The sequence below is a fragment of the Acomys russatus genome, chromosome 24, assembly GCF_903995435.1.
Source record: "Acomys russatus chromosome 24, mAcoRus1.1, whole genome shotgun sequence".
NCBI classification, from domain to species: Eukaryota; Metazoa; Chordata; class Mammalia; order Rodentia; family Muridae; genus Acomys; species Acomys russatus.
The window spans coordinates 13,526,881-13,541,603 of record NC_067160.1 but is presented as its reverse complement, the minus strand read 5'-3'; the positions used below and the strand labels follow the sequence as shown (position 1 = coordinate 13,541,603).

General features: G+C 36.9%; 1 protein-coding gene across 1 annotated transcript in view; it reads right to left on the bottom strand.

Annotated features, from left to right (window-relative positions):
• The window catches only part of Ola1 (Obg like ATPase 1), a 112,134-nt gene that overhangs the window by 36,634 nt on the left and 60,777 nt on the right, over positions 1–14,723 (bottom strand). The window contains exons 6-7 of the mRNA XM_051167115.1: positions 8,195–8,275; positions 7,824–7,921 (exon numbers count right to left, since the gene is read on the bottom strand). Coding sequence (XP_051023072.1) covers positions 7,824–7,921; positions 8,195–8,275 — 179 coding nt within the window. The remainder of the gene's footprint in view (positions 1–7,823; positions 7,922–8,194; positions 8,276–14,723) is intronic.

Genomic DNA, 14,723 nt, shown 5'->3' with positions numbered 1-14,723 from the left:
TAGTTTTACAATTAAGCTTAGCTGTTTAGGGGTTAAGATGTTTTTAGGTCTAGACAGATGTTTTAAGTTGATAAAGATGAGATATGATAGATACTGATTTACATTCAGAATTTTAGATGCACCGAGATAGGAAAGATGTTTTCTTCAAGGCTGCCAAATACAAACAGCCAAAACACGATGAATGTAACATTTATATAATTCCTGATGGTTTCGTAGTTCTTCTTGCTGTAGGTAGTTTACTGTATATATGTGTAATAATACAAATGTATATGTAAAAAAAGAAAAATAATAATTAAAAATTTTCTCTATAAAAAGAAAGAAAAGAAAAAAGTATAAAATAAAATGGTCACAAATACCAAAGTATGTGTCAACTAAATTGAACTATCTGCTACAGTGTGAATTAAATAAGCCTTTATGGTACATATCATAAGATTAATGTTTGTAATGGGAAGATGCTTTCTTGGAAACGTAAAAGTAAGAGAACACAACAGTTTAGGTAGTAGCACCAGTCTCAAATATAGATATGCCAATTCTACAGGTGTGTTTTATTTTCACATACACACATTCCCCCAATTCTAGCACAATCAACCACTGCCCACTTTCCAGGGAGATGAGAAGACACAGGTAAGATGCAGGGAAACCCTCTTATTTTCCAGAACTGAGATAGGGAGAATGAGATTCTAGTGGAAAAGTAAGATCTTATTTCCAATCTGGCTAGAAAAGATGCTTCTAAGTTGGGTGTTCAGCCCGCAGAGCATTCCATGAAGTTCCACTTGGGGAATTGTTTACAAACCAGAATGTGAAAATTAAGACTACTGGGTATCTGCATGAGCATCTTTTATTTTGTAAATTTACAGTATTTCATTTTAAAATCATAAAATTCAGTGGCTATAAGGCTTAGTGATAGAGCACATGCTAAACAAAAGTGAAAGAAAATAGAAAATTCTAGCACGGGAAGGTGTGGCACAAGGGACAAGCCCCTCACGCACCCCTCTCGGGTTGGTACCTTCATTCTTTGCTTTCACTGTAAACACGCACCACAAACATATGCAGAAAAACTAATGGAGATCTTTCTAAAGGGCTCTAAAAAGAACACATTTCTAATTTGCTTATAAAAACAATGCTATGACAATTTCAAAAATTATACGAATGGAAGCCAAGCAGCATCAATAAATCATCTAAAGTACAAACAGTAACCCTCAGGCCGTGGGGAAGACTCGGCCGTCAGGGAGCTCAGGGAGCTCAGGGAGCTACAGTGGCACAGCATCCATGTTGCTCCTTTACTCATCCAACAGAAAAACAAAAAACAAAAAAACCCTAAGGAACATATCCAGTATCTACAAGATAATTAATTCAGGACAAACAAATCCTTTTTCCTGTTACTACAAGATTACTTTTGAGCTATGATAATTAAGCATGGGGAATTCTGTTTATATAGAATACATTTTATATGAACAATCAGATGAACTGCTCTCTATAGGAAAGCTTATGTAATTTGCCTGAGTTAAAAAAACCAACCAAGCAACCAAACAGAACCCAACCCTACACAACAACCACAACCACAACAAACTACTGAGTAGTTGTTATATTAGTGTCTCAATTTCCTTTTTCGTTTTCTTCCTCTTGAGACAGTCTCCCTGTGTTGCCTGGCTGGCCTTTAACACAGAGATCCACCTGCTTGTCTCCCTAGTGCTAGAATTACAGGTGTCTGGCACCTGTTTTGTTTTTTGTTTTTTTAAATAAACCAAACTTCTTGGTAACAGCTACTCCCTTGTTTACAATTAAAGCATATTTTCAGACTTTCTGAGAGTCCATTTTTCTTACTAAACAATGTTTTTAATGATATCCAGCATTTTGGGTTAGCCTTCCAAAGTCTGGTGAACTCTAAATGTCAGCTCTGTGCCTAGAGAACACGTAGCCCAGGGCCAGGGTCAGAGGAAGGAATACTTTGTCCTTCGTTGTACAGACAGGGCATAATGGACAAAACACTGATAGAGTTTATATTAGCTGTGTCCTTTGTCTTGTCCCAGGCAAAAATGTATGCTGCACAAGACGCCATTCTACCTACACAAGGCTATGTCTCAATTCCAATGCCTTACATTTTCTGAACTTTCTACCAACTGCTAGTCATATTCTCTATTATTATTATTATTATTATTATTATTATTATTATTATTATTATTATTAATGTGCATGGGGTTTTGCCTGTGTGCATATATGTACCATGTGCATGCCTATTGCCAACAGAGGCCAAAAGAATGTTGTACCCCCTGGGAATGGAGCTACAGATGGTCATAAGCCACCACATGGGTACTAGGAACAAACTCCAGGGCCTCTGAAAAGCAGTCCGTGCTCTTAACCATCGAGTCATCTCTCTTGTCACATGAATTCCCATTCTTGATTATAACTCATCTTAACTCATTCTTTTGGAAACAAAGTCAGATCTGAGGTCATTAATCTCTGACACACAGGCTTTTAAGGAGTTTATCTTGAATTATTCTTTAGAGCAGGAACAAGGCATCAGAGAAATTCTTCATGAACATGAATCATTGGAAATTTGAAGAACACTGCAGAATTATAAACAAGACTCTCATTTTCTAGATCACAGGTATTATGTCCATGTATGACAATGGTTCTCAACCTTTGGGTTGTGACCCCTTTGGGGGTTGAATGACCCTTTCACAGAGGTCACCTACGACCATCAGAAAACACAGCTATATACATTATGATTCATAACAGTAGCAAAATTACAGTTATGAAGAAGCAATGAAATAATGTTATGGTTAAGGGTCACCACAACATGATGAATGGTATTAAAGGCACAGTGTTAGGAAAATTGAGAACCATTGGTATATGATGAAATGCACATTTATTTAAACCATTTGAGGGAATTCTATATAATACTTGCTGTCTTTAAAAAGGGCTTAAACCTTTTAGTTTCTTAAAGCTAGAAAAAATTAAGAAATGTTTCCTGTTTATATAGAAAAAACTAATCCTATACATTTGATGATTTTGTCACTCAGAAATCACTGTTAGTAGATAGTGCTTATGAAAATTACAACTGATGCTCCCAATGTACTGTTTTTTTTAATTAATGACTATCCCACAAATAGAAATTATTAGCCATAGATCATATTGAACAAAATACAGGCAGGCTTCCACATATGCATTTACTGTGGGGAAGTATCCTTCTCTCTCTATAGAAAGATACATATCCATAATTATCGCTTTGATGATGTGTGCTAGTATACTGGTGCCTCTTGAAAAGAATTTGAAATTGCTAAAAGAACAACCAAAAACCGTTTAATGAAAACTGAAGAGAAGTTTGGCTCACCCATACACAGTTCCTGTGCTTGAGAGGCTGGAGCAAGAGGACTGCTTCAAGTTTAAGGCCGATTTAGGCTTCATAAAACACCACCACCACCACCAACAACAACACCCCCAAACAAAACAAAAACAGAAATTCACAAATATTATTATATAAAAACTATATTAAAATGGAAAAACACGTGTGAAAAAAATAATTCAGAGCTGGTGAGATGGCTCAGTGGGTAAAGACACTTGTCACCAGGCGTGCTATCGTGAATTCTATCATAGGATCCACACAGTGGGGGAGAGAAGCGACTCTCCAACCTGCCCTGTGACGGCCACAAGCGTGCCTGGCACCCATCATGTACATATATATGCAAATAAACAAATAAAGCTTACATTAAAAATAATTTAGTAAAGAAAAGATTAAGTCTATTTCATAATTTCCCCCTATACCGGTCACATAATATATGTATCAATCTGAAGGTAGTTTTGGATATGTAAACAAATATGAAAAACTAACAAACGCAGAAAGCTGGGCAGAATAAAACCTTGATCAAGATAGGTGTGGTAGCACACACCTTTAATCAGAAGTAGGTGGATCTCCGAGTTTGAGGCCAGCATGGCTCACAACCAAGTTCCAGGACAGTCAAGCTACACAGAGAAACCCTGTCATAAAACATCAAAAACAAAAACACAAAACAAAACAAAAACCAAAAGCTTGAATCATACTATAAGGATTAATAATAAAATTTTTGTTGAGTTAAAAATGTATTTGGTGAACTTGACATAGTCCATGATTGTTCTAAAACTTGAAAGATTTCCAAATATTTGTCGATGAATCTTGAAACAACTCCATCATTTAAAATGACTCACTTAGCCAGGTGCAGTGATGCAAAGCTGTAATCCCAGAGGCAGGTGGATTGCTGTGAGTTCGAGGCCAGCCTCGTCTACAAAGCAAGTCCAGGACAGGCAAGGTTACACAGAGAAACCCTGTCTTGGAAAAGCAAAATATAAAATAAAATAAAATGACTCACTTATTAACCAAGATGTATGTAAGAAGTGTATACGTTTTAAATTTTATTTGTATTTCTAAATGATTATCTATGTAGTACAAATAAACAACAAAACCCAACTATTCTTATTAATAGTTTAAAGAAAGGTAAAGACAAGAGCATACATGAGCGAAACATAATTGGTAGTTCTTAGAAGGAAAAAATATCTAAAATTAGTTTGTTCTACTGGTTCCATAATTGGACAGCATATATTACTAACAGAGCAGCAAAAGTGCAAAGATTGAAATTTAAACCTCCAATTAAGCAGTGGTTTGACAGTTTGAATGTCCCATACCTGCTGACACCATGACTCACTAGGCAATCTAAAATGAAAATTAACACTGTGTACAATCTTACTTGTAACAACTGATCATGTTTAGAAAATGAAGTGTTAAAAAAATCATGAGCTACCACCAAAATCAACAAAAATTTCTACATAGTTTATTCATTCATTTGTTATAATAACATTAGTGGTTTTGGTAGATTCTGTCACAGTATCTTGATTACTGTCATCTGATCATAACTCAACTGCGGCCAACCTAGCTGGCGCATCAGCTTCTCTTCAGGCCCCAGGGCTTAATCACCCATCAATGAACTACTGAACTCAGCACTGGTAACATGGTGGAAGCGTGGACTTACTCCAGCTTTGATCTCTGAAAAAGTCAGTATGCCTCTAGTATACAACAGCTGTATCTATCAAACTGCTTCTTTTAAAAAATATTTTATATTTTTACATTTATATTATTACACACATAAAATAAACTACACACAGCAAGAAGAACCACAAAATAATCAGGAATTATATTAATATTATGTTCATAGTGTTTTGGCTATTTGTCTATTTGTATTTGGCAACCTCAAAGAAAACGTATTTCCTATCTTGGTGAATCTAAAATTCTGAATGTAAACCATTATCTATCATTACCTCATCTCTATCAACTTTCAAAAACAAAAATTTAAAGTGAATTTTAGCCAGTAGCCAAAATGTTTCTCACTCTAGAAACGTGACCTGAAGAAAACAGTCTTCCTCTTGGGATCACAGACCTTTTCTCATCTTTTCTAACCACTGAAAATAGTTTCTACAATCAGGATAAAACACAGGAGGGACGGAGGGAGGGAGGGAAGGGAGAGAGGGAGAGAAGAGAGGGAGGGTGTGTGTGTGTGTGTGTATGTGTGTGTAACTTTCCTTTTGGTGCTGGCGACTAAATCTAGGGCCTTGTACATGTTAGCCAAATACTTTACCACCTTGCAGTTCCCAGCCTTTGTGAGCATATTTATTACTGCTTCCTGCATTAGTCCTAATTTGCTACATGTTAACCTTAAAAAAAAAAAAAAAAAAAAAAAAAAAAATTTGGGAGTGGGCATGAGAGATGAAGGAGCAACTGATGCAAATAGGGCTTAGACACAAACATTACCAAAAACTAAGATGCTAACAGAAGCAAATGGATTTAGAAGTTAAAATGATTTTTAACTATTTACATCTGCTTGCAGTATAAATGATGAAAACCTAGTGTTCACATCCTTCAGTGCTTTAATATGAAGGCTATGTCACACACGCAGAGGGTTTAAAGCCGCAGCAGAGTGGCTGAAGGAGGGAAAGGGGCAATCTTTCTGGCTCCAGTAGATGCCACTCCCTATCACACAGCGTTTCCCACTCATAAATACATGACAAATACTTCCTCAATCATGTTTTACGAGCAGGGATGCACAGGGGGTAGTCAATGGCTAGCTTGAGGGAAAATAGGAACAGCAGGCGGCAGAAACTGTACAGAAAATGGCTATGTGGTAAATTCTCTTCTGGAACATCACTCAGTTACCCAGTCTTTGATCTTTCAGCTACAATTACACTAACTTCCACAAGATCTGGACACCTCCCCCAACACACATATCCTAATCTCAGACCAGATCATTAGCTATACGTACAATCTACAAAAATTTGGTTCTATAAAATAGAACCATTCATACATCTATGTTGTTACAAATTAAAATTTGCTATTTAGACAAGAGTAGTTTCAATGGGCTATAACCATATCATCATCACAACTGGTCTCACAAAAACATGGGGTGTCTGGCGACAGCTAAATCACAGACTGGCGTCTCCTGAACAGTCTGTCTAGCATTAGGGTCTGGGAAATGGTATTTACTATACAATTAGAGCCAGGGAGTTCTACCTGTAATCATCGAAATACAGGTGTGAGAAGCCCCTTTGGGCAAGGAAACCGGCTCATCCCTTTTTCATGTAAACTTTGATGTCTGTATTGTTTTACCCAGCCTCAGGAAAACCTACCATCCAGACTTCCACAAGAAGATTTATTAACTGAAGTCAAATAAGAAATTTTTAAATTCCTTCTTAAAGCAAACAAATTTTTGACACATTAATCATCAAATTTATTAGAGTTTGAAACAATACGGAACTGATTATAATTTAAACTTATTACTTTTTGGAGGACAATGACCAGTCTGAACTACATTTTTAGGTTAAATTTGTGCTTTCTAGAACATTGCCAATAAAGAGGTTAAACACAGCTTCTTATCAGGGACACAAAATGTCTTACAGTAATATCAACAGGGCATTTTTAGTTGCAGTAATTTCACAGAATTTATTCTAATGATTTATTGGAGTTAACCATCTGACATTAATTATTGTTTTGGCTTCCAGTCTATGAATGTTTATTTTTCAGTTTAAAGCCTTCTCACTCTTTGATATCATATGGAAATGAGAATTTTTAATGGAAAATTGAAACCATGTGCATCTAAGTACTTAATGAAGTACAGGGAGAAACCGACAATATATTTTAGGAGAATTCAGATCCTTTTCTTTGTATAGTTTTGATTTGTTTCTATGACTCAATAGTATAAAATGCTGAGGGTCTCGTGAGGCAAGTCAAAGTGAGCACTATGCCAAATGTCTCCATGCCCACATGAACACAAGAATTTTCCTTGAATTTTTAAGGAAGGGGAACAAATCTTGCACATTTCAGTTACTTATCAGAATGGCAACATATAAATGCAGATTTTACCTTGATACACTTTGGAAGTTTCAAGCCAGTAGCTGGACTTTTTCCACACTCAGGTTTTCCTTTTTTAATTATTCAATCTGTATTTTTAAATTTATGTCTAGCTGCGACCCCTTAGTAGAGGCTTTAAGGTCACCTGCCGTATCAATTTGACTTCAAATTCTCAGCAGAAAACAATTTATTGGTCCAAACACATTTTACTCTTAAAGAACTTAAATTTGATAAGCAAATTATGTATGATTCAAAATTTCCCAATTCAGTTTTGTAATGTTGTCTTAGTGTAGATCACTTAAGAGACTCATCTTTAAATGTAACATGAGGTAAAACTTCTTGTTTTTAACATTTTATAAGGAAAAGATATTAAAATCAAACACATTATGCACATATATATGCTTTGTGTTAGAGATATGTGTGTGGGTATATCCAAAGAAGAAAAACTTACCATTTGTTTTTCTTTCTTATATAGTCCTTTTCAGAAAGATTAACCAAGTAGACCATTGGTTTTGAAGTCAAAAATAAGTGTTTATTCAACACTTCAATCTAGAGCAGGAAAAAGCAAGAATCCCTTTTTAAAGCTGAGTAAATATGGAGTAAACATTTTCATTTTTATAATCTTTGTCTATAGAGGATTAGATGTAATGAAATATTTAAAGTGAGAGATGAGCTAAGGGAAAATACGCTTGGGAATATACAACAGCTGACACAAATAAAAGTAACCATATATAATACTAATTATAAGATAATAAACAGCCTGATTGGTTCTTCAAGAAATCAAACCAAAGGCAGTTACAGACAATAGCATTTATAACTTACCTCTTTGTCATTCCAGTCATGATAGAAGCGAACAGGTTTCTTTTGATCTATAACCCAGGATTTGACTTTGCACATTATATCCTAAACTCCATCAAGAAAAAAGTAAATACAAGATGAACAGGAAGCACTTGATAGTAAGTACTAAAAGTTTCAAGTCTTCAAAATAAAGAACTTTTATAATGAAAGGAAATCCAAGGCATACAATTTTTTTGCATCTCAAAAATAAAACTGATGAAATATTGATGTGTACAAATTTATAGTGGACCAAGTCAGCAAAATCAGTTAACATATAACATTATGGAAAACTGCAAGACAACTCAATCATATCAAAGATAGAATCTGAGTCAACATAATCTAGTGGTATCACACGCCATTAGAAAAACAGGGGAGTATACTGAAAGAAGACTGAAGTATAGTTTTTCCTTAAAATGAAAAACAAAGAGAATAACTATTTTAAAACTATTATTTACGCCACAAAATATTAAATGAACTGACCAAAACCTTTTTCCTTCTGAATCAGTTTTTTTGCCCACACCTTCTCCCAGTCACTTCTCCACTGCTCCCCCACCCCAACCTGCCAAAGCCTCCATTACACAATGGCAAGAGCCCTGCACTGGTGACCTCCAACCCGCTGCATTCGCTTTCAGAACATCTCTCTCGGCTGGAAATCTAAAGGCCTTTTAGTTAGCAAGCTAGTGTGCATTCAGAAGGAGTAACTGCGGGAAGAGCCCAATGGGCTTTGTTTCTCTGGCCTTTCTTCACAGAAAGATTAATCATCTGTGAAATGGAAACGGCAAACAGCAAGTGACACAAACTGAACCCTTCAAGCTTTTCCTCATCAGTTCTGTGGGGCTGAATCTGAAAGCTGCGTGTGGCAAGGTTCTCCTTACAGGCAGGTGTTAATAAAAGGCTCTCAGGTCGGAAAGGTCAGGCTCAGCTCTTCCAGAAGAGGCATGTTTGAGAGTCATCTGGGCTTTTTGTTTTTGGCAATTTTTTTGTTTTGCTTTGTTTTGATAAAGATAATTTATGAACCTGTTTTAAATATTCATTTCTTAAAATCTGTGCAACACACTTATTAGTAATAGATTTCCTGAGAGTATTTTTACATTATTACCATGGCCAGTTATTCTCTTGTAAATGTCCATTCGTATAAATTATCTCCATATTTAGTATACCTTCCTTGCAAATCTTACTGTTGCCAACAAGAAAAATAAAGAAAAGGCCCTGTATCCTTAGATCCTGATTTGATGCCCTCCAGGGAAAGGACTTCCCATGGATTTTAACAAGGAAGGGGCAAGACGAAAACTTTTAATGAAATCTAACATGTTCTGCTTAAGAATAATCACTTTTACTCTTCTATAACTGAATTTCACTCATAAATGTTTAAAAGTGGCTAATGTAACACCATTTCCTACAAGGAGAAGATCAAAGTGCTATATTACAAATGCATTATGATTAAAACAGCCCTGCGCAGCCTCGCTATTAACTGTTCTTTAAACCCTAAAAGGCTTCCCATAGATCTCACTTGGCACTGCACATACAACCTTTGACAAGTAATGTAGACCATTTTTATTCATTGCCTAAAATTGTAGGCAATTATGTGCGTCACACTGGCCACCTGCAAATTCTGAATGCCTGCTGCAGTTGTCAGTGCAAAAAAACTAATGTCGGAGGGGATTAATCTAGGGGGAGAGAGTCCTCTTTAATGGCTCCAGCAGGTGAAATGGCCCAGCTGGTTACTATGATGAGTGGCCAGAACAGCTTCTGTAGAGACATGCCAACAAGAGTATACAAGAGAAGAAAACAGAGGTACCATCTTTTACTTCCTTCCATTAGTCTTTTCCAATTACAAAAAGAAAATAGACAAAAGAAAGCCAATTCAAAATAAGGAAGGGAATGAAATTTTAATCATATAAAAAGTACAAAATACTTCTGTGACAATCAACATTCTCACAAAGCCAAAGGGCCTCAGTGAGTGCTATCTCTAGTGAAGGAATTTCAGGGTTTCTCTTCATTTCAAAGTAACCAGGTTCTTGCTTTAGACACAGAAATCATGCCATAGAAGCATTTTGGCATTGGTTTTCAGGTTTTTTCTTTCACACTATAAACCTGGAGCACTGCAGTTTAACCTAAAGAGAACCAAGTCATCGCAAAGTTTACCAACAGTATTTTCCATAGAAGCCACTTATGTGTTGTATTACTAAAAGATGCAGTTTTATCTAAGACAAACCAGAAGCAGATTGTAATCAGATAACATGATTGCATGTAAATAGCCAGTAGAAGCTATCTTTTCAGTGTGTTATTTTCTTATATAAAAAGTTAATTTTAATAAGAAATTAGAAATGCTATAGCCTATCTGAAAATTTTCTAATTAGACCAAAAGGGGGTTATTTAGAGAAAACGCATAGTAGGCTAAGTAAATGTTTTCCTTTGTGCTTGCATATATAAGCATATATATCAATAGATACAAATATATTAATACATAAAAATGAATAAAAATCTCGTTAAATAAATTTAGTTAGCTGAAAAATGTATACTCACTTTCAGAAAATGAGCACATAGTAAAAACATTACTAATTCCTTTGTATTGAATCTTTAACGCATTTAAGTCATTTTGAGATTTTTTTTTTTTTTTTTTTTTAAAGATTTTTATTTACATTTCAGTTTGTGTCTGTCACATGTGTGCCAGAAGAGGGCATTGGATCCCCTGGATCCAGCAGCTAGGTTTGTGCTGGGGCTAAATTCAAGTACTCTGGGAGAGAACCATCTCTCTAGTCCCTGAGATTTATTTTTTATTTATATGAGTATTTTGCCTACATGTATACATGTGCTGTGTATATGCCTGGTGCCCATGGAGGCACACAGAGGGCATGAGATCCTTTGGAACTGGAGTTACAGATGGTTGTGAATCACTAAATTAGGTGTCAAGAACTGAACTCAGGTCCTCTCTAAGAACAGCCATATGCCCTTAACTGCTGAGCCATCTCTCCCATTCAAGATGCAATACATCTTTCCTATTGTTACGAAGAAATACAGATTTTGGAATATGATCCTAGACTGCTTTTGTAGTCATCTAATATTTTATTTTAAAATATATTCTGTGTATTATAAAGAATAACTTGTCTGAATTTTGTATTGGCTTGTAGTTTTGTGAGTAGACTAATCTTAGAGCTAAGAATATAATGCCTAAGGATGGAAACAACCCTAGGTATACTGTTTATGACAGAAAGAAAAGGAGCCAACGATTACCAGGGCAAGTGAGGTGGTAGCTCAGTGAGAGTGACTGATTCATATACACAGGAGCTTGGGTTTGATGCTGGCATGTTTCACTAAGAACCGATGGAGGAAGCTGGGTGTGAGGTGGTGCTCTTGCACTTGGTTTTAGATATGTTTGAAAAATCAAAGGGAAATCAAGTCAGTTATTAAATATACTCACCTGAAGCTCAGAGGACAGATCAAGGCTAGGAACACAAGTTTAGAATTTACCTATATTTAGGCAATTCACTGTAACCACAGATAGGGATGTGATCACATGGGAAAGCCTTTATAGTAAGAGAAGAGCTGCTAGGATTTAAATTGAAACATCTTCCACAGATTCATGTCTCCAGACACCTGGGTCCCAGCCAGGGTTGCTATCTGAGGGACTGTGGAGCTACTAGAAGGTGGGGCCTAGCTAGAGGAGTGGGTCATCAGGAGAAAGCCTTAAAGGCTTATAGCCCAGATGTGCTTCCTGTCCGGCCCGTGTTTCCTTCCTATGCATGAGCTATGAGTAGGCAGCTTCCTGCTCCTTCCAGTGCAGCCTGGGGCTGCTCCTGCTGTCACACTTTCCCCATTATGATAGAACTAAACTAAATTCTGCCTCTTTTTAAGTTGTCTCATGTCAGGCTTTTTGCTACAGTAGCAAGAAAAGTAATCAGTACTCAGAACTGCTGTACCATGTGCAACCAGTTTACAGAAGAACTGAGAGAGTTCAGAGTTGTAGGCTGAAGCAGGGTTCCTAAAACTTTTTCCATGAATAACCTCTTTATACCTGAGCAATTGTTAATGGCCGTGTGTATACAGATATATGAACTATGCAAATGAGCCAAGTATTTACTGACAACAAATCATAAGGAATTTATTTTAAAACCATTTTTACATGCATATAATATCACCATTTATTAGAAACTAGAGAAAATGTGCATACTCTAAGATGTGTGTTTACATAAGGAGTTAAATACTGCTGAATGGATAGCACCTGCAGGGGTTTCAGGCTGATTGTCACTGCTGAGAAGGCCCTTCACAAAAATACAAGTAAAAGATGGCACAACTATCTTTGGGGCCTTTCAGAAATTTTGGAAAATTCTATGCTAATGTGAAGCCCAAACTTTTCATTTAATGATTTTTAAAAAATGAAACTTCAGCCAGCAATCCAAACAACAATTTAAAATCAAACAGGCAAATGATGTCAGAAACACCTTATATTCATTACATGTTTAATCATAAATCCATTTTTGGTCACTACACATTCAGAAACCTTTTTAATGTTTTCACGATTCTCTTATGTTCAGTTATGATGATTGTGACCCACAGATTAGGAATCTGTGGGCTAGCCAGGCACGGTGGTGCATGCCTGCACTAGGAAGGCAGAGGAGAGGAGTCTCTTGAGTTCAAGGACTGCTTATTCTACAGAGCTAGTTACAGAACAGCCAGGGCTGCACAGAGGAACCCTGTCTCAACCCCTACCCCCCCCAAAAAAAAATCATCACTATCACCATCGTTATCATCCGTGAGCTAGATAAACCCTAGGAAGCTGTAAACAGACCTTAGTGGGACATTCTGGTGGGAGTAAAGACTGCAATACTGATAAATGTGACAAGAAAAACTGTGCTAATGAGACTTGACAAAGAAACAAAGACTCTATTGGAATCTAACTTTATTGGCTAAAGGTCAGGTCACCCACATTACTGACAGAGAATCTCACTATCTTCTGCCTAGCTCTTAAAACTCAGTTAGGATGAATTCTAGTCAAGAACAGTGACTGACCATGCAGGCTGTGGCATAGTTATTGCTACTGCTTTTACTCAGGTTTACAGGAGATAAAGCGACAAACAGAACAGAAATATATACGAAATCTCCAATTTCATGCAGGGTAGGGAGGAACACGAATATAAGCTGCTGACAAGCCGGGTGCAGACAAAACATTTGTAATTGTTAAAGAGATTACCGCCATTAAAAATCGTAAATACAAAAAACTTTCTTAGAAGTTTTTATGGAGAATAGCAAAGAAAGTGCAACTGTATCAGCAGGATGACTCTGCAAGCTTAGAGCTGAACCCTTCCCTAGAGCCACGTAGAGGTGGACGGAGAGGGCTGACTCCACAGGAGCCTCCTGACTTCAAGTGCACACCCTCACAAACACAGTAACAACAAGTAAACAACTTAAATATAAATGTAACTGCAAGCAACACTACTGAGAAAGTTGTGACCCCAAACTTTTGTGACTATGAAATATCTGGAAACTGCTGAAAAGAATCTAGTTGATAGAGACAAGTCATATATACATAAAGCTGAGAATTCCATGCCAGGCATGGTGGCACATGCCTTTAATCCCAGGCAGAGGTAGGCACCTCTCCAATTTCCAGGCCAGTCTGGTCAACAGAGAACATTCCAAGATAGCCAGGGCTGTATAGAGAAACCCTGTCTTCGGAGTGGGATGGGGGGACCAAAATGAAAACACTGGAATCCTCAATTCAAAAGAAACCCTGTAAACCTCCAAAATCTACAGCTTTCTGAACAATGGCATGACTCCACAAATGACTTCATGTGATTAGTGGCAGTCAAAATGAAGGAGTACCAAAAGCTGCATTAAGCTGTCTTCATTCAGATAATATGAATATATACATATATGAAACATAAATGGATTGTGATTAGAATTTGGATTCTGTGCTCAAGACATAACAGAAGGTGTAAGCAAATAGTGAATAGGAGTATGCTAAAAGCCCAGTGAATTGTATATTTTTAAAGCGTGAACGAACATTTTAGTATATGTGTTTTACCTAAAAAGCTATTTTAAAGAAAAGGAAGTGTAGCAGGGCGTGGTGGCACATGCCTTTAATCCCAGCACTCGGGAGGCAGAGGCAGGCAGATTGCTGTGAGTTCGAGGACAGCCTGGTCTACAAAGTAAGCCCAGGACAGCCAGGACTACACAGAAAAACTCTGTCTCGAAAAACAAAAACAAAACAAAACAAACCAATCCAAAAACAAAACAAACAAACAAACAACAACAACAGCAAAAAAGGAAGTGTAAGGTTTCCTGAAGATAAAAAGAGTAAATCACCTTCAGGTTTGGTTGGTTAAAAAATTGAAAGAATTCTATGTCTGTGAACTTTTATCTTGGTCTTCAGAGTGGGGGGCAAGGACATCTGGTAAGGAGTGGATGGAATTGCAGAGTGAGCACAAGTCAGAGGTCTGGGGAGCATAGGGAAACAGCGCAGCAGAGCAGGAGAGCAAACTGAGACGCTAGATACTGCTAAGGCCCATGGGAGAGC